Source organism: Clinocottus analis, unplaced genomic scaffold (assembly GCF_023055335.1).
Source record: "Clinocottus analis isolate CAN_PGR_092001 unplaced genomic scaffold, fCliAna1.0.p SCAF_17, whole genome shotgun sequence".
Lineage (NCBI taxonomy): Eukaryota > Metazoa > Chordata > Actinopteri > Perciformes > Cottidae > Clinocottus > Clinocottus analis.
The window spans coordinates 4606748-4633489 of NW_027175898.1; the positions used below are offsets into that span (position 1 = coordinate 4606748).

Consider the following 26742-nt stretch of genomic DNA (forward strand, 5'->3'; position numbering starts at 1 on the left):
ACTCCTTTATCACTCACAGGGTCCATACAGGGATCTTATCCACACGGTATGTAAAACATAGACATTGCATAGATGTGTTGTTCCTAGCTGACCCTGAATATAACCCTCGTAGCACACGCTAGATACATGCATCATCCTCTTATTGCGGTGCTCTGTTGCTGCCTCACGACTCGCCCGAGAGCGACATCTTGTTAGGCAGGTGAGGATACCAGTAACAGCCGCACACGGACAGTTTCCTGTCTGGCAAGGTTTATTTGATCACAAGCCACAGCGGTGGTCTTGGCATGACCGGTAACCAACCACCGTCCTCTGGTCCTTAGCACTGCAACACCAGCTGTCCGGAGACGGGGGAACAGTGGGGCGGCACGAAATAAAATCTGTAAGGCAGCCAGAGCTGAGCACTTGTTTGTTTTTGTGTTGATGGAACAAGGATGCGTAAGACATGGCTGATCCTCAGAGGAAGAGAAGTGCAGGGCTTATGTGCAGGTTTCATGATGACTGTATCTGGGTGGGTACATTTGAAATATTATTGCATACTTACCATTTGTGATTAGTTGTTATATCAACCGCATTTGTCGCATGTTGATTTCTTCATCTCTTCTTGTTTGCTGTCAAACATGTAGCCTGCGAGGTTGTTGATTTAACTGAATGGTAATGTTCAGTCTTACTGGTCATCAGATATATATATATATATATATATATATATATATATATATATATATATATATATATATATATCCCAGTAGTAAATTGATACTCGTAGGCACAGGTCAGAGGAGAGGTTGGAAATAGCCACAACTTGTCGGCATGTTGCCTGCACGTGAAACTAGAAACTATGATTCTGTTCTACAAATACTACATTCTCAATAGCTTTAATTTGACGTAAAACGTTTATTGGAACTGAACTCATGTCCCTCTCTCTCTCTCTCTCTCTTTCTTTGAGGCTTGAAAGCAATTGTTCCTGCATTAATTCGTTTAGCTTTGGCTTGGAAAAGTTTGAAGAACACTGTTTTGGGCACTGCCAAGAGAATAGCTGTAAGCCTTTGAGAGGCTCTGTTAGAGTGAAACTAAATCCTAGCGGAAGATTGAACCCCACCCCTCTTCTAATGTTAATGAATGACTTGTGGTTGTTCTGGCTTTTGTGTGGTGCAGGCTTCTTGGGCTCCCCTCTGCGGACCCTTTGAGAGTAAATCTGCTAATAGGGATTGGTGTTCAGTCAGTTGGGTCTGACAACAAACCAAAGGACTAAATGGAACAACTGTGGTATTCAGATGGCTTTCTCCTCTACGCCAGAGGATGAATTTGTGAGCTTCTCCTTACTGCTGGGCTTACACAGCCGTTAATGCTAAGTGAAATGTACGAGATACTTTGCCTTGATGCTGTCACTCCACCCTGACAAATGCGCAGTAGACTGACAGTATTCATTTTAAGTGCGCCACAGTGTTCACTTTACATTAGTTATGTCTACCTCTACATCTCCTGCTCGCTAATCTATGGTTGTGCGTTGGCGCTTGACTGTTTCACCCGTAGATATTTACTTCAGTCTTTCTTATCCAGAGAATGAAGCTGGTTAACAGCTGTTTTTGCAGAAATCCCTAAGAAACTTTTAAATGAGGTGAGACTACTAAAAGACAATAAAATCCATTGCCAGCATCCGGTATTGCTGGCAAATTGTAACAATTTGGCTTAACTTCATTGAGGATAATTTAACCAACAAAAAGAAGAAAATAGGCAGAGATTGATGCCTGTGGTTCTTTTCCTCAGTGACTGACGAGGCCTGCCACAAATTCCCGTAAAAGGGACTAAGGTGCTTCAAACTGGTCTTCATACTGAATTTCTTCGGTCCTCTGGGGGCCATTTTGTTGCCTGCCAAACCTCTGTGCCTCATATGTCTGATCACAGTGCCTCCTTTCAGCATGTCAACCCAAATCAGGAGCACCTCCAGCTGTGGTTCCCCTCCACCTGAACTCCAGGACTTTGTTGTGGGTTTAGAGGTCACGCCACAACCCCGGTGCCAAAGGTCAAGAACCTGCTTGTAATGAAAAGCAGCTGAACTGGCAGAGGGTGGACACATCTAGGCTGTGTCAACGAACGGAAAGCTGAAAGAGACCCACCCTGTGCTCAGTCCAGATTTTCCTACATCTGTATTTTACAAATACGGTGTCTTTTAAGATGGCAGGTGGATGTAATGTTTAAAAATACACCCTCCTCCCCTCCCCCCCCAAAAAATAAAGCCCCAACTGCTGTATTTGGATGTATTAAACACCATAACTGATATACAAGTGAAATATATGGTTTGGCACATGTTTTTGAGACTTCGCCTGAATTTTTTCTGCACTAAACCCTCTCCAACTTTGTTCTGCTTCACTTCAACAAAGTCAACCTTCGCAGAGAGAATGTTAACATATTGAATGTTCACATATTGTGCTATGATTTCAGTTAGAGTTGGACCTTACAGCTTCATCATTTCTAATAAATGACCATCCTGAAAGTGCTTTTTTTTTCTCGGCGGACCCGAAACCTTTTAACTTTTCCCTATGTGTCATCTTCATTTACTCTTAACCAGTAACATATAGACTGACATTTAAACATCTGAACAAAATGTATAGCCTTTTATTATATCCAGAATAATTCAAACAGCTCCAGCGGTTGCAGAGAGAACATAAAAGTAGGTGGGTTTTAAAGTGGTAAACAAAAGCCTTCCTCAACCGAACACTGTGGGTTCAACGGGTGCATTGCTGCCCTGTAGCTAAACAGGAACTTGGAGGAATCAATAAAGCATTACCTTGGTGTTGTTTTTCATACAAGCACCATCCTATTTTTTTTTTTTTTTTTGCTGATTCATTTTGGCAACCTTTCGTTGTAAGTATAGGAATAGCATTAACGAGGATGGAGAAGAACTGGGCGAAGCTGAGCGAGACGCAGGAAGAAACAAAGCCGGAGGATGAGCTCCGGCATCGGGTGCATACTCTGAGTCTGCATGCTGAGAAGCACTCCACTCCCTTGCCAGGGACAGAATCAATGCTGCAATCTAGTCAAGTGTAGGTAGGCTGTCATTAGGCATGAAAGAGTGCAATTCCATCAAGTGTTCATTTGAGGAGTTGGGAAGCCACAGCAGACCTTAAATGACGTGAAATTGTCTGAGCCTGGAGGTTCCAACCTCTCAGGTGCCAGAACAGGAAATTTGTCCCACTTTCTCAGCCCCAGCGACAGGTTTAGAGACTGTAATGCAGACCTTGAAGTAGGTTCGAGTGGTTTGAGTAGATTTATTTTTCAAAAGTTCCTCCTCCACTTTTGCGGCGCCCCCGGGCTAATTGAAAGAAGCCCGGTTTCATCGTCGTCCCAGTGCAAGCTGGTGTTCGGAGGTGTGCCCCTCCGGGAGCGAACATGGTGTGCTTCTGAATGAATGGAGGTGGGAACAAAAAAACTCTGTTCATCAGTTTGGAAATCTCAAAACCAGTCCAACACCTCGAATGATGACTAATCAGTGAGATTATTTGGGTTTTGTTTAGTTGACGTACAAATCTCATCTTCCTCCAACATGGTCGGACCTTCCTCCACTAGCACCTCATGCTCCTCTCACCTTTTCCTAACTTCAGGAGACCAGGTACAAGGACCTGAGCGACGCCTTCGACAGCGGGGTCGATGGCCTGACTGCGGACACCAGCTCCCCCTCTCAGGTCTCCAGCCTCTTCTGGTTCCCAGGAGCCTCCAGGGCCCAATCGTCAGGGGCCATCCACCAAACGACCAACGACGCCCTCCGCCAGAATATCTATGAGAACTTCATGAGGGAGCTCGAGACTGGCACTGGAAAGGGAGGAGGCGGAGAGAGAAGAGACCCGTCCACGGGCACCGAAGAAGGGGAGAGCAGCAGCGAGTCGGCCGAGGGCTCCCTCGAGGAGCTGGACCTGCTGTTTGAAAAGGAGCAGGGCGTGGTCCGACGGGCCGGATGGCTTTCCTTCAAACCCCTCGTCACCCTGCACAAGGACAGGAAGCTGGAGCTGGTGACGCGCCGCAAGTGGAAGCAGTACTGGGTGACCCTGAAAGGTGAGTGTGAGTCGGGGAGGAGGTGTGCCAGTGAGGGGAAACAATAATGCACCTTGAAATTGAGTCAAGGAATGTTCTGTCTTGTGGTTTTAAAAATTATTCTAAAACCATGATAATCTACTTACATGTGTAAGTAGATTATCATAGTTTTAGTGCCATAATTCAGTTTTTGGCGAGCAATTGGGTCCCTCTTTGTACGTTTCTCTTAACAGCAGTTCTGACCTTGACTATGACATCACTGATGATCACCTGACAGTGAGGGATTGTCATTCCATCCCACCTTAAAAGCCTCAATTATGCCATTGCTTCTCGCCAAATGGATAAGGTTTAGGCCACACATGCTGCTTTTCTGACACTGCTAAGTGTATACTGAAGAGCACCTCTTGTAAAAAAAAAAAAAAAACTAAATAAAAAAGGAATGAGCAAGGACACTGTTGTCATTTGTGACCTTCTGGTAGTATGTAAAACTTTTCTTTGTACCCGGTTCTTGCAGAACTTCATTTGTTGGATGTTTTATACAAGGGCATTTTGTCTGTAAAACATAACGTGACAGCTGTATAAAAACCCAAACGCTTTTCAGTCTGGAGAAGCTCCTTTCCTGCATCACTTTCCTGCATCACATCTCTCTGTGTCTGTACTTCCACTCCGTCATTTCCAGGATGTACGTTGCTGTTCTACGAGACCTACGGCAAGGGCTCTCTGGAGCATGAGCTGTCGCCTCGCTACGCTCTCCTCGCCGAGGACGGCATCGTCCAAGCCGTTCCGGAGCACCCCAAAAAGGAGAATGTTTTCTGCCTCAGCAACTCGTACGGAGACGTCTACCTCTTTCAGGTGAAGCGCACTGGTCGACACACATGCAATCATGGGTGCAAGATGACCGTAGTCAGCAGAGTGGAATGGGAACAAACAGAAACGTGCAGCTTTTTATCTTTTGGAGCGTACAGTTGTAGTAGAATTATACCAGACACACATCGTTTAGCTTCCCCTCCCTGGAGCGGAGCATGTGAAATGACCAATTTTGGCATTGGGAGGGACTTGAAATCAAAGTGGCCAAACTTCCCGGCTCAGGGTCTGAGAGCACATCCTATTTGCCCGTTGTGCTTGCTGACCTACATGCTGTATCACAACCAAATTCATGCCCCGTCCCGGCTCTTGGAGTGTAGCCCCCTCCATTACATGTTTCCGCGACTGCAGTGTCCAGACCTACATCTAATAAAATGCTTCTGCGTGGAGCTGACATGGCCCCCTGAGGCAAGTGGAGAGAAAATCAGCTCGATAGTATGAAGACAGCTTCGGGTTCACACTTTTGTTTCCACTCACAGAGCCTGTTGAGCATGAGTCACTCTCAATCTGAAGGGTGTTCAATTGATTTCTTACCGACGGGCCTCCTCCGAATGAGTCGCCGTACAGAGTGATCATCCTGAACCGGCTTATTAAATGTGTGTAAAAAAAAAATAGGGTGTTTAATTTCGGCAACGGTTCATAACCTGTGCTTCCTCATAAAGGGCACCGGTAATCACGCCTTCTTTTTTATTGATCCAGCAAAGCCCAGCTTGCCGTCCAATGATCTTATTGTGATATATGGCAAAATAACACGGTAGCAGTGCATCGGCAATACTAGTTTATCTGGCTTAGCATTTCTAAATGGGGCTTGAAACGGGGAATATTGCTCTTGCTACTTCATCAAATTGAACTCCCTGTCCCGCCTCGCCCTTCCAGGCAAGCAACCAGACCGATCTGGAGAACTGGGTGACAGCCATTCATTCTGCCAGTGCCTCGCTGCTGGCCAAGCGCCAGGGGAAGGAGGACACGGTGCGCCTGCTGCGGAGCCAGGTCCGTGGCCTTCTGCAAAAGATCGACATGGACGGGAAGATGAAGAAGATGGCCGAGCTGCAGCTGACGGTGGTCAGCGACCCCAAGAACCGCAGGGCTATTGAGAACCAGGTGAGGTGGGGATAGTGAGATATTAGTGGGAATTGATAGCGGCATCGCTGAGAACATTGCAGGCCTCTATCCCATTTTACACTGCATTATCTATGAGTTGTTATTCCACGGGATACGTGGAGCAGCCACATACTGTGCCTTACCTAATTTGACTGATTTCGTGACTGCAGTGACAAGCCTGTGCTTATTTTTGTCTGTGGGTGGGTGAAGTGGCCCAAATGCATCAGTCCCCAAACGCATCACGAGGGGCCCAGGGGAGCAGCTCGCTCCCCGAGCGTCAGATTGAGAATCCAGATGTTTCCTGGTAATGGGCTCTCAACATGCATTATCCTCTTCCTCCTCCTCACAGCCTAGGGAAGAATCCAAAGCACCCAGCGCTGTGCTGTAGCCTACATACAGCAGATTACTGATGGGAATAAGAAGCCCGTAATCTATAGCTCAGGACGGACCCAAAGACTTCGACTAGAACTTGGTGTTAGCTGTGAAATGTGCATCAATATACTCAATATATCAATATAATATATTTGAACCTGCGACTGAGGTGGCCATTGCCTTGGAGTGTCTCTTACCTATGTGCCCTGCCTTTGCGTAGCCGCGGAGGTTCTCGTTTTTGCAGCTGCTTATGTCGGTGTGCACAAACTGCTTACACAAAATGGATACTTATTGTAAAGGCTGTTATTTGGTGTTTGCTTAAAGTGCACTCAGTGGAAATATGAGCATGTACTATGAAGAACAAGCAAGAAAGACCTCACCCCTGTGATCGCAGACGGAGATGTCACTGCCTGCCTGCGAGTCTGTGATCTGCTTTCAATCAGCCAGTATGCCACCTCAGAGGAGACAAAGAGACAGACGGGGTTAGAGTCAATGATAGGGTCAGAGGGCGATGGGACAGGACTCTGATACAGGCGCCCTAAGGCTGATGATAGCTTTAAGGTTTCGGTGGGGTTGTCTAACCCCAACAAGGCACTGCTTTGATGTACCCCACCCCCACCCACGTCGGTTGAAATCTGTGCCAGTAGACCTCTTTTGAAGACTGTCGTCGCCCCCTTTCACACACACTCGTGCTCACGTACACACGCACACACACACACACTCCGATCAAGTTGCATTAAAAGACTTATTATGCAGTAGGGCTTTTTACAGCAAGCCAGCGGCAGATGTTAAAGAAAAAATAAAAGATGAAAATCTGTGAAAAGAAAGTCTTGTCTCTGCTGTGCTTAATGGCTCCGAAATGAATGTAAATGAGTTGTGCACACGGGTCAGATGGGCCCGAACATGCCTTGCTTTTCACTGATGTTTGTTGATTGTCTCATTGCACTCAGGCCTGCTAAATGCATGATGCAACAGACTGCATGAAGGCAGTCATCAGTGATGCACCCCTGGCATGAATCATCAAATCACATTTTATGCACAGGACTATTTTAGAACATCCCTAAATGAAGACTTGGATATTTGACTGTTGACAAACGGATCCCGATGGCGTGTAAATCAGGACCTTGCTAGGGTATTGCGTGATAAGTTATTTCGAAGCGGCAACTCTCCTAAATTTGTCTTTGCATTTGGGGAAGTAGCTTAACTGATTTACTCAATAACACCTCTCTCCCCATCTGAAGTCATCTTCAAACCACTCAGTGGAATTAATTTACAGTTCCTCAAAAACACCCTGTTATATATATATATATATATATATATATATATATATATATATATATATATATAGAAACCCCAGGATAGCAGGGTATCGTTCACTATCAAAAAATAACCTATTTTCTTACTTACTTCTGGAGGATTTATGTACAAGGTCTTTTGAGTTCAGATTCAACAGAGTGACGCCAATAATTGGAAGCAACAGGTCTGTGGAAAAGTCACAATGTTCCAGGAATACATGTTTGTCAGCCTGCCTGTGATAACTGACGAGAACACGAACACAAAAGTCCTCCATGCATTCCCGTATTAGCTCCGATGCCCCTTGTTAGCCCCATGCTAATGCTATCTGCGACTACCATTATCCCCAAATAAGAATACCCGCCTTTTAAGTTGCAAAAAGTGTTTTTGTTGTACTTCATGTTGCTGCAGATTATTACATATTAAGATGGGGGTAGTTGCCTATGCTCTCTAGCCCACAACAACAACTTTTTTAATTAGCTATTAACTATAGTAAGCTACAGAGTAAATGAGGTTGTGCAACTTTGGCTGACTTGTAGCAACTTTGACCACAAGTGACATTTATGGGATAATAAAATAAATGACAAACTCTCAGAAAATTTGACTTAAAAGGACATAAAACTATGTAACCATAATAATTTTACAGATATAAAAGTCGATATGTGGAACTTGTGCCGTGCTGTTTGATCATGTTTCTACCTATTTAAATAACTGGCGTGCCAAAATGCAAGGCCATTTTTACCAAAAGCATGTGGATTCCTCGCAGTTGTCTTCATGGTCCAAGTCTGGAATGGGAATAATGACTGTCATTGACTCGAGGCCTGTTAAGCGAGGCCACCTGCACAGCTATGTACATAGGCGTTTTTATAGGCTTTAGCACACAGCCCAGTATGGTCCCGTAGTGACTTCTATTCTTTGTTGAAGATGTTTCGAAAGTCAGAGGTTTATAAACCACCAACCGTATGTCTAAAGAATGCCATCAATGTAAATGAGACCTAATAGCACAATGCTATAGGGTGCGTTATTGTAAATGAACTCTCAGTGCAGACGAGACCTATAAAAGTCAGTGGTTACAGAGGGTTGTTTAACTTGAGTGTTCTCGTTAAAACCAGTCTCTAGCCAACAAAACAAGCACTTTCTCATAGCGTACACAGTGCAAACGGGGACAGAAGAAAGCAACTGTAAACCGTGTGTGTGCGTGTGTGCGGGGTGGAGTTTAACGGGTGTCTCTAGACTTGCATAAAAAAACGGGTATTAGGATTTACTGCACACACTCCGCTAGATATGCAGTCCCCCCTCCCCCTAGTATCAAACACCAGTAATGTGTGCCCTCACCCTCCACCAACATCTGCAAGCAATTTCAGCTTGATGGAAAGCCCTCGACTGACCCTGGATCTCCCTCCTTGGCACTCCCTTTCACTGCCTCCCCTCCTCCTCCCCTCTCGTAGCCCCCCTCCTTTACCCTCCCCCTCCCTCCACTCTCCTTTCTCAGATAAAAAAAAAAAATGGTCAGAAGAAATTCACATCCAAAACCTGTAAAGTAATACTCTTCCTTTTCCTTCAGATCCAGCAGTGGGAGCAGAACCTGGAGAGGTTTAACATGGATCTGTTTCGGATGCGCTGCTACCTGGCCAGTCTACAGGGTGGAGAGCTGCCTAACCCAAAGAGCCTGCTGGCAATAGCCAGCCGACCCACCAAAACCACACTGGGGCGTCTGGGGATCTTCTCCGTCTCCTCCTTTCATGCACTGGTGAGGAAACTGAGGACAGGCCCTGAGAAAAGGCAGATGAATGACTCGTAAACAAATACACAGTTCAGAATCAAAGGATCATACGTGTGTCCTGACTGGATGCTTTTCGGCTTTCATTTTTGTATGTGACACCTGTGCATGTGCTAAAGTACTCAATCTTTTGAAACTAAGAAGCATTTGACAAAGACTCCCTTCAGGCATCACGAGAGGAACATAAACCTAATTTAGTTTTTTTTCTGGTACTTTGCGTCTGTTCAGATCTGTTCCAGAGACGAGACCACACTCAGAAGGCGCTCACTGTCCCTGACTCACAGACGGCGCAAGAGAGGCCTCTTCTCCTCGCTCAAAGGCCTCGACAACCTTACGAAGCGGGGCCGGGATAAGAGGCCTTCTGCTTCACAGGTACCACTGAACACACACGCACACGAGCAGATCCGATGTAATATATACGCACCAAAATATTAGCGATTTTAAAACAGCGGTTTCTCAAATGCAACCATTTGTATTTCCCTTAAATCAGATAAATATAGATAGTAAGATGAAAGATTGCCTGATGAACTTCATCTCAGTATATTCTGTGTTCATGTCACTGTTGAAAGCCTGACAGCAGCTCTTATAATCTCCGTTGAATCCCAGCACAATGAAACTCCCAGACTGAAGGATCTTCAGCAGGGGGAACCATCCCCATGCGTACCATACACATAAAGACACGATCAAGCAGAATTGTGCGCACACAATGTTTGAGGTGTGCTTGCGCGCAGTCTCTTGGGACGTCTTGCCGAGAAAAACTGCGTCTTGATACTTACGCCCTCGGAGCACATCGTGCATTGTTTGTTAACGAAACAGCCGGAAAGCCTGTTTCCTTATTGCTCGCTTGCATGTGCATTACCTGCGTTGGCATGAAAGAAAGCGGGAGAATGGTACAGTCATGCATCCATCTAAGCACATTTCCCCCCCCCCCTCTCCCCCAAGGAGATTTTATGAAGTAGAAGCCCATAAGCTCACATCCCACCCCCTGGAGTGCACACCTCCCATCCACATAAACACAGAGGGGCATTCCTTTCCCAGGTGCAGAGCATGGGGGGGGAGTCTAAATCCTCTCAGGTTAGTAATTAGACCCATGCAAGCTGATTATTTATTGACACAGAAATCCGCCACTCTGTACCCTGAGGATATGCCCCTGGAGGATCCTGCACTCTTGGTAGTCTATTTTTAGAATCGCCACATGAAAAAGAAAAACCTAGTTTGCTCGTCTTTTATAGAACTTTGTTCATTAGCTGAGCGTATAGGAAGGGAGAGGAGTGGGGTTTTGGCGTTCTCCCTTCATTTTGTCTTTTATGCTGTGAAGTCAGTATGGTCTTCATTGCTTCGGAGCGAGCGCCGCTAAGAGCCAATCATGTCCTCCAGTGGGTGAGCCCTGACTTCTGACATCTGACAAAATGTTCCCCGTCCTGTTTCACTTGCTCTTATCCAGCGCACCCGTCCCACCACCTGCTCTGCGACATTTCTGTTTGTGCACTTGCGCACGTCTGTCAGCGACGAGATATGCACGTCATTATTTACCCGGGGAAGTCCAGCCGGCCGGCCTAATGAGGCCCAGTTACATTTCACAGTGCAGAAGGCCGAGGTGGCGCTGCAGCGCGCGCATGAATTATTGAACGCCATGTGTGGTAGATGGCATTCTCCACTCTTCCCTCAGCCCCGCAGACACCAGCAGATGGTTGGTGTAAAGATGCTAAATATTAAACAGCCTCCCTTTCATTTTTTTCCCCAGGTCCACCTTCTCTTACAAGCTCGTTTTTAACACTTTTCTGATCTATTTTTTTGTCTTCGCATAGAGGCTAATCAGGAGCAGAAAAAAGGCCGGTGAGGGCTTCAAGGGGATGCACAGTTCTGGTTTTCCGTGGACATCTGCTGTTTTCTGGTGTTTAGCTTTTCTTTTCTTTTCCTCTTGTCAAAGATCCTTTTGTAGTGTTCTTTTTTTTTCATGTTGTGACCATTTTAAATAACTCCATCAGCTCCTTGGCTGGTCTCTCCTGTACTGACGAGACGCGTGTTCGCTGGAAAAAGATTTGGACAGCGAGGCCGTCTGAGGAGCCAAGTGCTCCTCCATGCACTTAATCTGTTGTTACCGTCTCAGGTTCTGAGACTGTGCTTTCGCCGAGATTTTTTCGAGATATCTTCTTTCGGTGCTTTCCTCCCTTTTGCTCTCCATTGATCCCCCTTCCTTCAACTCCCGCTCTTTTTTTTTGCCTCTAACTCTATCTTCCTTATTTGATATCCCAAAGGTAGAGTTTCATCTCACTCTCACCCACAATATCTCTCACCATTTGTCTTTCAGTTTTTTTCCCCCCTTCGGCCTCATCCTTTTTCAAACTCCCTGTTTCTCAGAGCATAAACATGAGAGCGTTAGCCGCCAGCCTTCTCCCACAGTTTCCATGCTGACTCATCTGTGTTGACTAAGCCTAAATCCCATTTACCACTGCACTGCCGCGCTCAACAACCTTGCCCTGAAGTCACGCCCCCCCCCCCCCCCCCCTCTCCCCTCCCCTCTCGTTTTCTCATCTCTCATCCGTCTTAAGAGAGCTATGTATACAGTAAGGAGCTGGACGGCAGTCGGCGGTGGGAAGTAGGCCAGAAAGGTCTGAGGATTTGCGGAAGGGTTGGTAAGCTTTCTAAAATTAGTCAGTTTACGGCGAAGCAGCACTGTTTACAGTCACTTTATAAATGTACTGGATGGAGAGTTTCTGCTGCTCAGGGGTCAGATGAGGGTTCTTACTCCCCGAACACGGGCTATATTCTGATTGTAAAAGAAACTTCTAGGAACCTTTACAAGTCAGGCGAGAGCCCGCACGTCTCATCCACGCCCCCCCAAGTCTTGCGTGGCACTCTTATTTTCACAGGGAAATGCCCCATTTCCATCATCGGCTGTGACGCCTCTCCTGCCCCGTGACAAAGTATCTCAAAGAAACCCTGTTAGCTTCTGCCTGTTTGAGCGAGGGCTGAAGTTGCACCCTCGCATAACGGATGGCTCGGTGTCAGCGCTGTATAATAGAGTTGTTAAAGCCCTCTGAGGCTGCAGAGTCACCTCCAACACCGGGCTAAGCCTGACACAACACGCCTTTACAACCACAAGCCAGAGAGAGGCTCTAAAGAGGAGAGGTTCAGGAAGATGGAGTGGATCAAGAACGGAGAGATTTCTACACTGTGGGGTGGATGTGGGGGGAGGGAGGGTTCTTGTTCTCTTCTCATCTGTAACCGGACTGTTTCGCCCTTTCATCTCTCTTCTACACAGAAACCGCTCTGTGTCCAGAAACACACACACACACACACACACACACACACACACACACACACACACACACAGCATATTTCCACCATTGCATCTTCAAAGGCTACAGACCCCGTTTAGCAGCAGTATCAAAGCGCTGCACTCGCCACACGTAGTTTTTAATTAACACCATAATCACACTGTGTGTGTCTGATATTGTGTTAGCGAAGTTGCCGGGCACTCAAATCGCTTATGAGTCAATCGCTGTGGTGCCCCTCTGTCTGTACTCCTCACCGTCTGTCTCTTTGTTTCAGATCTTTGAGGGCGACGCTGGAGGTCAGACGTACGCTCTGCCTCCCCGGAGCACCGAGGTGAGTCATGGAGTTCGGTAACTTCGGTCGCCCTATACGGCTTGCGGGTCTTTGATATGTCTTTTAAAAATTCCCCTGCCGTCTGTCACATCCATCCTGCGGTGGCATTTTTATGAGCCGAATTATCCGTTTCGGCGCGAAGTAGTCGCGGCAGAAACGTGTCCGCTGTTACTTTGACCTCTGCTGTCTTCTACGGCTTTGATAGTGAGCTGTGTAAAGATGTTTTCACACATCCCATGTGTGTGTGTATGCGTGCATGCTCATGCTCATGTGTATGTGTGTGTGTGTGTGTGTGTGTAAGGTGTTCAGAAAGTGTGTGTCTGCCCTCGTATTTCATTTGCCCGGGATCAAAGCAGAGGTTCTTTTCATGTTGATCAGCAGGTGTCTGAAAGAGAGATGGACAGCACGTCCAACAAGGGCTTTTTCCACCGCGGTAAACTCCGGTGTCGACAGGCGTCCAATTCTCAGCTTAATTGAGTTAATGGAGAGTGTCGAGTTAAAGTGTTGACCAGAAGCACTTGAAAGTGTGAGTGTATGGATTTACGGTAAAAGTGTTTGAAGAGTGTATGAATTCTGGGCTTGTGAGCAGCCTGTTATTGGGTGATGGCACGCCTCGATGTGAGACGTGTGAAATACCGCCGTGAGCTTTGGCTCCAGCAGGTCTTCATATCTCTTTGACACCTTGGTCAGGATTCCTTCATGATGGACACCATTTTAAAAATAAGACTAATTCGGTTGCAATAGATCAGAACGATCCTTTCAAAGGAATATAAAATGTATGTGTTTTCATATTTCTTTGCCAAGAGTTTGATGAGCAGATCCGTCATCGCCTGTGTGGATATGAAACCACAGCCAGGAGCCGGTTAGCTTAGCATGAAGGCTCATGAAGACATGAGTCGTATCAAACCTCTCACCTCACTGTCGACAACAAAGTAGATAACTATATTTCTTAAAATATTAAAGCGTTAATTCCGTGCAGAAAGGTTTTGGCTGCAGCCCACCTGTTGAGGATGCTCTGAAGTGACAAACTAAATACCTTTTTATTTAATTAAAACAGAGCTGCTCTGCAGCTGAGCCTGTAATTTGAGAAAATAGCGTGAAAATGAGACTTTCTTCACACGTATCCATAAGACAAACTGTTTGATAAATATTGTTTGGCGTTGGTCCCGTCAAATAAAATCCTAATCAACCCTTTCTCGACGAACAGAAGGAAGTCTGCCGCTGACCGATGAGGATAATGGACGCTTTTAGACGGAGCAGAGCGGGTGTTATGAAGATTTCCTTTTTCCGCAGGATGCTATGATTCATAGTGTGAGTCTGTGGTGAATGTGGCGAGTGTTAAAACTGCCCCCATTTAGGGCCTAGAAATGGACTCAGGAAATGGTTTTGGGAAACAATAATGGCTTTCATTGAGTCAACGCGTTAATGCGTCTTTAAACGCGGCAGCCCTCTCTCTCGGCTGAGTGTTTTGGTCTTTGCTAGATTTGGATGTGGAAAAACAGCTTGTCAGTGGAATCGGTTAGATTTAAGGGGATTAAGACCCTCCGGGGTGGAAAAGGTGAAGGCTGTATTGATTTTTGTCGACACACACATCATCTCTCCCTTGATGACTTTGCTCCTGTTGTCTCAAATCCCCTGAATTACTCTAATAAGCAATCATCTTCCTCTAATCCTTCAGAAGTGAAGTCAAGTGAAGGGTACGTCTTCACGCGCACGCCGCTGTAGCAGCGTGGCTCGTGTGCTCTTTTGTATAGTGTGCGACCGTTGGCGATTTGAACCAACCAGCTATTTCGACAGGCCGAGGGTGTGCTGACGCCATCGAGCTGTGCGGTTGTGATGAAGGCTGCATGAAGCCGAGGGAGATAAACATCTATATGGAACCTGTCTGTAAAACGGAGGCTGCCTTGGCCGCCTCAGAGGTTAGAGACGGAGTTAACAAAGACATGGCATTTGCTCTTGAAATCCTCCACCCACTCCTTCTTCCAGCAGCAGTCTGAGTGAATACGTTCTCTTGAGCTAGGAAAAAAATGATGCTTGACTTACTTCAACAGTGAACTTCTGACCTAATGTTGCATTCTCGCACTGACTTTGAGCTGTTCACATAATTAAAACGCTCACTTCAGTTGAGCAGAGGAATGGAAAGATGGTGAAGGGATAAGACTCAGGTGGTATTGGATTCTCTGAGAAGAGTATTTTGTCTCTCTCTCTCTCTCTCTTTTCAAAAATTTGATTGGCTGGGGATCTTGATCCCAACCACTTGTGTCCATGACATACTGATGCATCCCTTTGTGTCCCCACACTCCACTACCCACGAATACACACCTCTTGCCAGTATGGCTGGTTATTATTGCGTGCGTTCGCGCGTGCGTGTGTGTGTGTGTCACGGTGATGGAAAGAGGAACATTGGTTGGAGCTTTGAGGAATGAACACTAACAGCCTTCTAATAGATGTAATGGAGGAAAATTGTCTGAAAATTGTCTGAAAATTGTCTCCAACTACCTGTTTCTTCTTGACGGTCACGCGATCTATTTGCAGCCGTCCTGTAATAGTTGTCTCATGCAGTTGCTAGGTGGACTGGAAAGGCTGTGTTTGCCCCGTGGCCACTAAACTCCACGTTCCATCTTTAGAAGCTGCAGGGTGGAGGACGGCTTGGAAATACATCAACGCTTGAGAGGAAAGACTGAAGTATTCTGTTATTTGGCCGAACGCAAACATAACACATACAGTCGACACGCCCGCCACACAGAGCACTTGTTGAAGTCCGGCGCGTGCCCGGACCGTCCTCTTGGCAGCCGCTCGTGGAACGTTGACCAGGCGACCGTCGGTTCGCTGCAACCCTCTCTGACCATGAATGAGTGTACAGTGTTACCCAGCCACCGGTCAGGTCCACGCAGGCAACCAAATCTTAGTTTTCCGGTCACGCCATGTCGCTGGGACACGACACAGGGCGGTTATACAACCAGTTGCCATGACGGCTTGTTTTTTTTTTCTTTTTCATCCTCAGTTGGGAAGCATGACCTCACTACCTGAACACACACGGGCAGCGGTGGGTGTTGAAGTGGCACCTTGTGTTCCTTCATCCCAACAGGTCAGGGGAACATTGGCGGCCTTTATTTTGATGCCGATTCCCGAAGTAGACTCGTCAACGGGACGTTTAGATGACAAATTAAGAAAATGTTTGTGTGTGCCTGTGGTTATCTGAGCTCCACGTAGAACTGTGTGCATGTGTGTGTGTGTGTGATGCTCTGATTCAGGCCTTAGCTTGTCCCTTTGGGCTTTTTGTCTGACAGGGAAAAAGGTACTTTTCCTCTTGTGGTGATGCATCAACTGCAAGCTGCCAGCTTCTGAAACAGACACACATCAGACAGAAATCCTCAGACTGTGTGTCTGAGGCTCTCTGTCTGATGTAGATGTGTGTGAGCTAGCTTTTCACCACTCCCACAATGCCCTTTAAAGCATCACTATGCACCAAGACCAAATCACTCGCGCAATTATTTCTCTCTCGCGTCTCCTGCTGAATCGCCGGCTTCTCCGACCCGTGAGTTTCAGTACATATGCTGTGTTTGAGCCTTTGCTCAAGATCTGGGGGTTTGATAATTGCGGCGTTGGGCTGCGCTGTGGCGTCTCCCACGGCCCCTCGATGCAGCAGCGCCGCTTTTTCCCCTCCAGAGACACACAGTCGCAACCAAAACCCCCAAATGGCTGCCTGTGAGGTCGCGTGGTGGGCCAACCCTCCCCCCTCCACACCCCGCTCTCTCACACTGTAATACCCAGATCAAACCTCACGGTTAATGCCACCAACAAGCAATTACCTTCAAATGGCTGATCCGAATGTTTGACTGATTTTCAAATAATTTGTCCTGAACACATCTTTTAAGTCCGAATCGCTCTCGTGGCTTTTAAAAACCAAATAAACGTGCGGATATCGTCTGGACTTCTCGACCTGCCAGTCGACCCCTCGACAATCCGCTTGTGTACACGGCCATTACGCAGACTATTATGTGGATCAACTGCTGTCCATGTTGTCAAATGAATTTCTGAAAGGCTAATTGTATGACATCTCTGCTCCGCTGCTTGATCCACAGCCAAGCATTTGGACTAATGGAACAGTATTGATTTGAGTGCTGTTACTGAAAGTCTGCCTTCCTCTTCCACCCGATCCCTCCCTCCCTCTGTTTCTATTTATTCTTTCCTCCCTCCTCCCCGTCTTCTATCTTTCTTTCCCCTCCCTTCTAACTCTCCCACAGAGGCTGGACATGCTGACCAGTATCTACTCCATGTCGCCCCCTGAGGGCGGTGTGTGGGACGGCGTCGGCGGTGCCACAGACGTGCTGACGTGTGTCTACATGCCAGACGGCCTGACAGTCCAAGTTCCTGTCAGAAGAGAGCAGACAGCCGCCGACCTTCTCTCTGCCGCCTGCAAGGTTGGTTTGGCGCTAAAATGATGACGTTTCACCACAACAAGAGAACAACATTCCTGAACGCGCTGAGGAAATTTTTTCTTCTTTTTTTTCTTGTTTATTTATTTATTTTTTACAAAATCCTGCCATCCATACTAAATGTTAATCTGCAGAAGCAGATCTGGTTTCATTTATGTTCCCATTAGCTCAAAATAACACACCTTATCATCCAGTGTGTGGCTTCACACAGTCCTGTAAGAATGGCTACACGTAGAAGCACACACACACACACACACACACACACACACACCACACCACACCACACACACACACACCATAATACCCTGGGCGCAGCGTTTTCTTGTTTACCGCAAATTTCTCATCACAAAGTGTGAAGTCGTTGAATAATTCACGCCTCGGACACACGGCAGCTGTCTGACTAAGCGTTGGTGCATGAAACATGTCTGATTTCTATGCATGCAGGCCACTGAACATGAGGGACTCTTGTGTAAACAGGTGAAACAGCTGGACGCCGCCGTGCACTGCCTCCGACTCCACAGACGAGCGGGCCTGGGTGTGGAGGTTCGATACCTGGCGCCGGGCGAGCTCCTCCGCGATGTGGTGAGGAGGGCAAACATGCAAAGTCACACAAGGAGACACACAAGGAGACACACACCAGGATAAACACGGGGATCTTCATTATCTGCTCTTTGTTGAATGTGTATTGATGTCACCCTGTAGGTCAACGATCAGCTGGAGGTGGTCCCAGTTAATGTGTTTACTCTAAACATGAGACGGCCGAGCGACACCGCAGACTTTGGTGAGACGCCCCCACATGTGGACTGATTCAGGTCTCGCTGTGTCCTCGCACTCCTTTCTGTCTGTCTAACTCTCGTTGTTTGTCTCCACCTTCGTCTCTCTTCCTCCGACCAGGTTTTGCAGTAACAGGACACATCGACAGCCAGAAAAACAGCCGGATCTTTGTCAGCGAAGTGCTTCCTGATGACCTGGCATTCAACGAAGGTGCCCGCCCGCTTAAAAATGACACACTTACCTCTGACACCGGCAATAACGGTATCGCAATCGATCGTATCGCGCATCATATTGGTCTTTTGCGTCCTCCTTTTCTGAAACGTACTCTACTGCGTTGCCAGGCCTGCGTCCAGGTGACGAGATCCTGGTGCTGAACGGCAGGTGCGTGTCGGGCCTCGACCTGACTCTGATCCAGACGCTGTTTGCTGAGCAAACCCTGCAACTCAGCCTGAGGCGGGACGGGCCCCTGCCGCCAACGGTGACCTCCAACCTCCAGGCCCTTTCCCTCGACCACAACCGGGAGATCCGCAGCAAGCACCACCGCGCAAAGTCCTCCTCAGGTGCTTATGTGTGTGTGGCATTGAACCGGCTAAGAGCATGTACAGCTCGTCATTAGTGGGGATGTATTTGTACTGAGAGGCTATAGATTTACTTAATGGGAACACTTAATGGCAAAGTGAAGTTGATAGGGATACCCTTTAGTTTGAGTTAGACAGATGGTTTAGAGAGACACACGCACAAAGAGAGAGAGAGAAATTGTAGCTGCTGTGAAATGCATGACACGCATAGATTGAGCCCTTTCTTAGTGATGTGTCATATTTTATGAAGGCATCAATTTTACAGTTTTCTCTGCAAACAAGCCGGGTCAGTCGTCATGTCTTTTTTTTTGTTTTCACGTGATCTGTTTTGAAAGGATGTTTATCCACAAGGTTCGGTCTTTGTGCTGTGGTATTTATCCAAACTTAAAAGTGACTCTATGATCAATTGTTCTCATTAATATTATTTGCCCAAAACATTTTTGTTAGTTCCCTAAACCAGAAAACGACAAACAACTGCATTTCCGCTCTAGTTAAGTTCTTGTTTAGTTCTCTATTTCCTCAAAAGAGACTTGTTCTCTCTTCACTGTTAAGAAGCTAAAGAATAAGAGCAGTAGAAAGAGAGAGGAATGTCTGTGGATCCAGGGGCCGAGGGAAGCCCAGAAGGGGCTTTTGACCGCAGACGGCTCATTATAGTAAAGTTTCCTGTCAGCTCGGCTTAATCTCACTGAGGTGTCAGAACCGAGCAGTGAGTTCATCCACGTCGCCGGACACACACAGCTGATGCCCAGCTTGTAGGGATTCATTTAGTTAGTTTCAAGGCTTACTCTAAAAGGTAAGTCATAGCTAACCCGACCGGAGAACATTCTGGGATTAACAAGTTCAATCGTGACGGTGAGAATCAAGTTTAATCAATTCATATCTCAGATGATAACCTCCATTTTAAACTGTAGTTATGGGAATGTGTCAGGCAAGATCCAAAACAGGACAGCTGGACATTTAATTACGAATATGTACATGAAAAAGAAAAGAAAAAAGCCAGCAATGGTCAGCTAATAAAAGTGTGTCAGCTCTTTGAAAAAAAGAGGAGAGGGACAAGTTCAGATTTCTCTATTTGTTAGTGTTTATGAAAAAATAGCAATGAACGGATAAAGTGTAAATGAGGTAAAAGTGAGGATTATTATATTATATTTGCGGGTTTAGGATATGCACCTCTCTAATTTACCTTTTAACAACTTTTTCAAATAAAATAGACCAACATGTACTTGAAGTTTATGACTTTATGACTTTGTCTCCAGAACGTGTCGAACATCCACTGCCTTTTAGTTTATACTGGGTTTGTTTTCATGCCACACAATGAAACAAGTCAAGAAAGAGACTGTTTCAGAGAAAGTATCAAGCCTCATCTTAATGATTTGTACGTCATTAGTGTTTCCTGCACTACAGCCGTAATTGAACACAGAGGGATTAATGACTTGAAGGCCTCATTACGGAGAGTGGTGTGATCAAAGTGCCTGCAGTTTACTTCTTGGTCTCTAGAGGGCGCGTGATTTCAGGCGGACTGATGAGGAGGCAGGGAGGTAAAAGCAGACGGTTGGGAATCAACACTGTCTGACACAAATTACACAAATGATTTCCTGATGGCTTTCCTTGAAGGGAACTGTCTGTTGTTATCTGGATTGATTCAGCCTCGTGCAGATGTGCAACACAATAGAATCAAATTCCCATAACTCGATATCTTTTGTGAGTCCATCAGTCAGACGTTTGGTTGACGCTGATTGGCATCTCAAAAAGGAGAAGTTCAGCTCTACAGGAGGTGCAGAAGTTTTCTTTTGTTTCCTGCTGTCACGTTGGCCCGCCTCCCAGGAAACAATCGAGATAAAGTCTTTTCATGTGCAAACTGCTCTAGAGTTTGTCATCAGGACCTTGAATTTAAAGAGAAGAAGCCAAAATTGGGAAAATGTTGTCAAACTGTTCAGTTTATCTGATTATGCCCTCTGTCAGGACGATTTATGTGCAAATATACATTTTTATCACGGAAACCAGCTGTGAACTTTATCTTCAAAACTGTTTTAGGCTTCTTTTTTTTTTCGTTTGTCAAACAAGGCGAGAGATAACATGGTCTTTCATCCTGATTGCCAAATTTGTTTTTCTGGGATGACTGAATGCCAGAGCCAATTTTAGAAAGGAGACATATTTTAGGTTCTGCAAGACTGGCAGGCGCCCTGGAAGGTTTTAGATTATAACTAGGCAGCAGTTTGTGTATTGTGGTCAGTAGAAGGATGTGCTTCAGCAGAAACCAGCCTATAGTGCAGATGCAGTGATGGGTGGTATGAGCAAAAACACTGTTTAACACTCAAGTAAACCATTTGTTAAAATTGTCCCCTCTCTCTCCAGATGTGTGCAGTGCAGCTGATGGTACCGAGTCCCCGGTTGTAGGACTGGACAGCGGTCACTCCCACTGCGCACACAGGCCTGTTCAGCACAGCAAGGTAGGAGGGGCCCTGAGTGCTCAAAAGAAAGATTTCCATTGTCTCAGAGACATCCACAAATGGCACCTCTCTCTTTCTCTCTCTCTCTCTCTCTTTCCCTCTCTCTTTCCCTCTCTCTCTCCTCCCAGGTTTTTGTGTGAATAAAAGTGTGCACATTGTCGCGTGTCTGTGCCCACGCACAGTGGCAGCTGTGGGGTTGTCAGAAACCAGACTGGCCCCAATTTTTAGCATTACCATAATTAGGATACGCCATCATAGCCACCGGTATCAACACAGCTTATTACTGTCATGCAGATAGGCTGCAGACTGAGAGAAGGGGCTGTGCCCACTGCCTCCTGCACACACCCACGCACACACACACACACACACGCACACACACATACATGCATACATGCACATGGAACAATGTATTCCCTTTAGCAAAGCTGAATCTTTAATGCATATGTAGGATTCACTTAAACATACATATCTGTCATTATATTAAAAGCAGTTACTGAGTGGATATATTTTCATGTAATTGTCATAAATCCTCTTCCTCGCGACACGTTCCTGGTGCCTTCACGGTCCTGGCTTTGCTCTTGAACACAATACAGGTGCCCTGCAATCAACGCAACCCTTGTATCACTTTTACAGCAATATCTCCTGTATGAATATGCCAAACTGTTGTCCCTAACGATTTATGGCAGATTGCCTGTCTATTTCTGTCCCGTCTGTTGTTGAATATCCGGTCAGGTTTTTGATATGCAAGCCAGCTTTAATGAAGTCATTTAACTGAGCATGAGCCTGTCCCTGTGGGAATTACGCCGTAGCGCTGTGGTAATGCAATACGAGACAGTGCGTATGCCGGTGTTTATCATCTGCAGTAATGAGTGTGTTTGGTCATCGCAAAGAGCTGTGTAGACATGGCTGGAAACTTGAGACCTGACGTGTGTGTGTGTGTGTGTTTGTGTGCGTGCATCATTCAGCTGATATGTTGTGTCCTTTTTAAGCTACGTAGTTGCTGTCAACAATTTGTGAGTGCATGTTTATGTAATGTGGCCTAAATGAAAAAGAGAGAATAGGCACAGTCATGTTGTCGTGTTTATTTCATCAATGATTCATTGATAGTAAATCCAGGCCAAATATCCAGAAACCCTCTCTAATTGCTGTATCTGCCGTCGCTGCATTATTCTAATTGCCTGTGTCAGAAGATGCCAGCGGTGTTTGACCCGTGGTCAGCCAGGAGGTGGATTAGAGAAAGGAACTTGCCCTGTGCGTCTCTCTCTCTCTCTCTCTATTGTGCGTCTAGTTGTCTCTTTTTGTTTGCCCAGCGACATGAGTCAGTCCCACTGTGCTGGGATCTGCACTGCACCACCGCCGCTGCTCATGCTCCTGCCGCCGCCGCCGCCGCCGCCGCTGCTGCTCAGCTCCCTGCCGTTTCTCTTTTTACTGAGGAATGAAAGGGAGATAGGGGTGTGTGTGTGTGTGTGTGTGGGAGCTTTATGAATGTGTGTGCTTATGTCACTGCACATGTGCTTATTTGAGGCACAAAAGGAGGAATATCTCTCTGCCTCCACCAGGGAGAAGCAGCCACTGGGAAGGCGATACACACACACACACACACAAAAAAAAAAACACAGGGTGAGATATTGATGCTGGTAAATCAAATTTTTGCTGTCACAAAGAGCGGAATTTAATCACGGCGCAGCCATCATCTCGCTCTCTGGGGCGGGGAGAAGGAAATCACAAGAGTCGCCGGGTAGAAAATCAGCCATGTATCAGCATATAGCCGCACACATGCGTGCATCTGGAAGTCGATAGAGATGGATGGAGAGGAAGCACTAATTTCAAGCCTCTTGTCACACCTTGTAATCGGCCTTCTCACTAGACTGACTACCTTTGATTAATTGGTCCGTTGCATTCCAATTTGCCGTTATTACACAAGAGAGATCGGTGTGTTCGTGTGTGTGTGTGTTTGAGACGCTCACTCTCGGCACAGCCATCAAGGTTGCTTACCAATTGATTGAGCGACTGATTGTACTTAATGATACATTTGGCTATAGAGCGCCATCGCAATTGGTTTGAAGCAGTGTTGTGCTACCATTATGAGCTTAACCGATCGATTTGCGGACGTCAACTGAATTGCTCCCGGAAAACTCCCACGAGGTCCGTCGAAATGTAATTGATTTGACTGGAGAGGCATTGCGCTGGTGTGGTGAAGTCATGCAGCCACAGGGACGCATTCAGGCAAAATCAGAATAGCTGGATCCATTTTGGTCGTGCTTCACCTAATCTCTACTAGTTTAGCAAACTGAGGAGCTTTGATAGAGGCTTGAATAGGGGATTTGTTGGCTGGAAGAGCTTCATCACATTCACACTCATCCATAGCATCCCACTAGACAGATGGAAGGACAAGGGAAGTAATCTGGCTCGGTCTGGATTCACCACATGGCGCCAGTCGATTCATGTATCCGTGCACAAACGGAAAGGCCATGTCACCGATATGATTAGTCGGTTGATCAATGGAAAATTCTATTTGAATATTGAATTGAAGTCATTTTCAAAGCAAAAAATCCTACATTTTACTGGTTCCAGCTCCTGAAATGTGAATATCTGCAGTTTATCTTAGTTTTGCATGATACTAAACGGAATACGTTTGGGTCTTGAGCAGTTTAAATATTTATGTAGTAAATGGTGATTACCAGGGAGTATCATCACTACTACTGCCATGTTACTTTAATATCAAATCCCATTATGCTGTAAAAGCCATGATATTCTTTTATTTTGTAAATCGCAGTCCTATATTTCCACATGGTAAAGTAGTTGGTCATGTCCTGTGTTCATCCAAAGGGTAAACAGTGGACAGACATATTAAGCCTCTTTGCTTTTGTCCAGACTAAATGTTTCAGTAAGAGCATTTAAATGGACTTATGACGGGAGCCATTCTCTGTCTGGCTCTCAGTGAGAGATTCAGCTTGAATCACCTGATTCAAGTAATGATGTTATTATGCTTCTTCTCTGAATTAGAAGAAGGCATTAGGAGACTGCAACGTTTTGGGCTGTTTCTATTTCTTTTTCCCTTCTGGTTTCAATCGTCCCTTTTCACCTCTTTCGCTTGTGGGCGAGAGGAGTCTGAGAGGTGTTTTTAACACTTAAAAAAAAAAACGTGTGACTAACAGAAAGTTGAATTATTCCGTTTCTGATTCTCCTCTCTTATCATGGCTCCTAGACTTCAAAAGAATATGGTAGATGCCTACGGATATTAGGTTATATCATCTTCTTCAAACATGATCCTCGTCTTCCTTGAAGCTACAACCATCCCCTTCTCGAATTTAAAAGAATCTACTTTACCCAACTGGTGTGCACGGCTGTCTGTCTGTGGGATGGGAGGGGGTTTATTAGGGAGATGTGTGTGTGTGTGCGTGTGTGTGTGTGTGTGTGTGTGTGTGTGTGTGTGTGTGTGTGTGCGCGTGTGCGTATGTGTTATGACTAAACCCATCAGATGCCATCTGGCCGTGAGCAGGCTAATAATCTGGGCTTATAGCTGTCAGCGCACTTAATGCTAGCCCGCTCTCGTCAGTCCACTCCACGGTAAACACGTTGGAAAGACGGGGCTGGAGATAAAAACTTGAGAAGAGGGAGCGACGGAGGAACCAATAAGGACCCTGATCCAATATGACCCAGAACTGGCTGAGCTGGCTGAAATGGCCGCACCGGGGTTGCCTGACACAGCCGTGGCCGTAGCCATGCCGATTGCAGCCCCCGCGGTGAGCGATGAAGGTCCTCGGCCCTGCCTCTACCTCACCACCTTAATCGGGCTCTTTATGCGGGACCAGTCGCCCGCCCAGGCCCTGTGCTCCCTGCTCGCCATGTGCTGGTTCTGGCCGTCTGGCTGCGAGGCCGAGGAGAAGGACCTGTTCATGGGCTCCGTGCTGCTCAGTTTGGGAAGGCTCCTCAAGGACAAGCTGGCCTGCCTGGGTCGGGACATGGCCGCCTGCCTGTCCTGCAAGAGACACGTCAAAGGGGACAAACCAGCGGTAACTAACGGCCGATGTGCTTCCTGCTTGTTGGAGGTTGTTTTTTTTTTTTTTACTGAAGCAGCTGATACTATGAGTCTTCACACATACTACTCCCACTAGCGTCTTTGTGTGTGTGTGTGCTAAAAATATCTCCACTGATTTGAATCCGGAGTAGTTTTACATTCGGAGAATTAATTTCTCTTCTATTTGCATTTTATTAGCATTTCCGCCTAAATTTTTAAAGAGTTCATAAATCACAGCATGCATTTACAGAATCACGTGCGATGTATATGAATTTACGGCATTTTCACTCCAGTGGTTTGGCTCTCGGGACGACAGCGCTGGTGGGTCGGCTCACCACTTAGACCTACACTGAAAAATCTCAAACATGGGATGAATAAGCATGAAACTTGGTCCATTGTGCCCAGAGGATGAATCCTAATCACTTTGGTGTTTTAATGAATATCCTCCTGCACCATTTATTATAATTTGTCCAATACCTTGGTTCATGCAAAACTAATGACATGCCCATCAACCCCAGCTGCACTTTCTGTTTAGTGCCCAATAGCGAACGTTAGCACGTTTGGCTCGTGCCTCATGTTTCCTACTGGTTTGTCCCAGCAAGCTCGCTCTACGCCGCCCAATCCTGGCGATCTTTGATTCAACCGTTCACGTGTAGGATTTATAGTGTACGCCGTTGGGGGTAAGTCCAAAGGTCATGGCGTTACTTTTTGCTCTGCCCATGTTGCTGACCATGATCTTATCTCAGCAGTAATGGCTGTCATAGAATTAATTGTATTGGTGTGACTAGCCATTAACGTCTTTATTCATGTGTTCACTCTCAAACTGTCACCCCGCGTGCCTCGTGGGTCTATTATCCGTTAGCACCGTGTCATCTTTGGCAGTTGTATGGTGTGAATAGTTCAGGGTGCTCTGGACGCTTCTGAATCACCCGGATTGATATTTTTCCAGGTCAGAAAGGCAAACGGGGCCAGCGCAGGGATTGACATTAGTCATTCCGCAGACTTGTTTGTCATCGAGCCGTGTTTAATGTCGGCAGCAAGCATTTCCACTTAACCTTTCACTTAGAAGGTGGGCATCTTGGTGGTGTAAGAATAGCTTATAGTGCCAGCGTTACTTTGCCTTTTGTACGGTTAGCCAGGCAGCGGAGTGGCTCTGGATCGCCTCGGGGACTCAGTAGAATGGGTGCTTTAATCTGAAGCTGGCTTCATTATTAAAATACAGTCTTCTCCCAAAGTCCTCCGAGACTTGGTGGAATAATATTTGTTTAGGATGAATAATAAAAGGCTTAAATGGGCTTGAGTGGAGCGCGACGGGACCAGCCCTCCCTCTCATCTTCCGCTCCCTTCCCCTCCCCTCCGCTCTGTTTGATTTATGACGGTGCGTCTGCTTTTATTGAGCTTTGAAAAGAAGATGGCATCATGGCACTATAGC

General features: G+C 46.4%; 1 protein-coding gene across 7 annotated transcripts in view; it reads left to right on the plus strand.

Moving 5' to 3' along the window:
• The window catches only part of LOC137788077 (rho guanine nucleotide exchange factor TIAM2-like), an 85655-nt gene that overhangs the window by 41291 nt on the left and 17622 nt on the right, over positions 1–26742 (plus strand). For 4 of the 7 annotated variants that reach the window (XM_068580894.1, XM_068580898.1, XM_068580895.1 and 1 more), the window contains exons 4-15: positions 3600–4047; positions 4706–4878; positions 5767–5991; positions 9221–9406; positions 9665–9808; positions 12992–13048; positions 17296–17472; positions 17965–18069; positions 18190–18268; positions 18382–18522; positions 18603–18821; positions 21195–21289. In XM_068580894.1, the coding sequence (XP_068436995.1) occupies positions 3600–4047; positions 4706–4878; positions 5767–5991; positions 9221–9406; positions 9665–9808; positions 12992–13048; positions 17296–17472; positions 17965–18069; positions 18190–18268; positions 18382–18522; positions 18603–18821; positions 21195–21289 (2049 nt within the window). Of the gene's footprint in view, positions 1–33; positions 47–420; positions 509–3599; positions 4048–4705; positions 4879–5766; positions 5992–9220; positions 9407–9664; positions 9809–12991; positions 13049–17295; positions 17473–17964; positions 18070–18189; positions 18269–18381; positions 18523–18602; positions 18822–21194; positions 21290–26742 lie in introns of those variants that run through there. The other 3 variants (XM_068580900.1, XM_068580899.1, XM_068580897.1) reach the window with 3 other exon arrangements.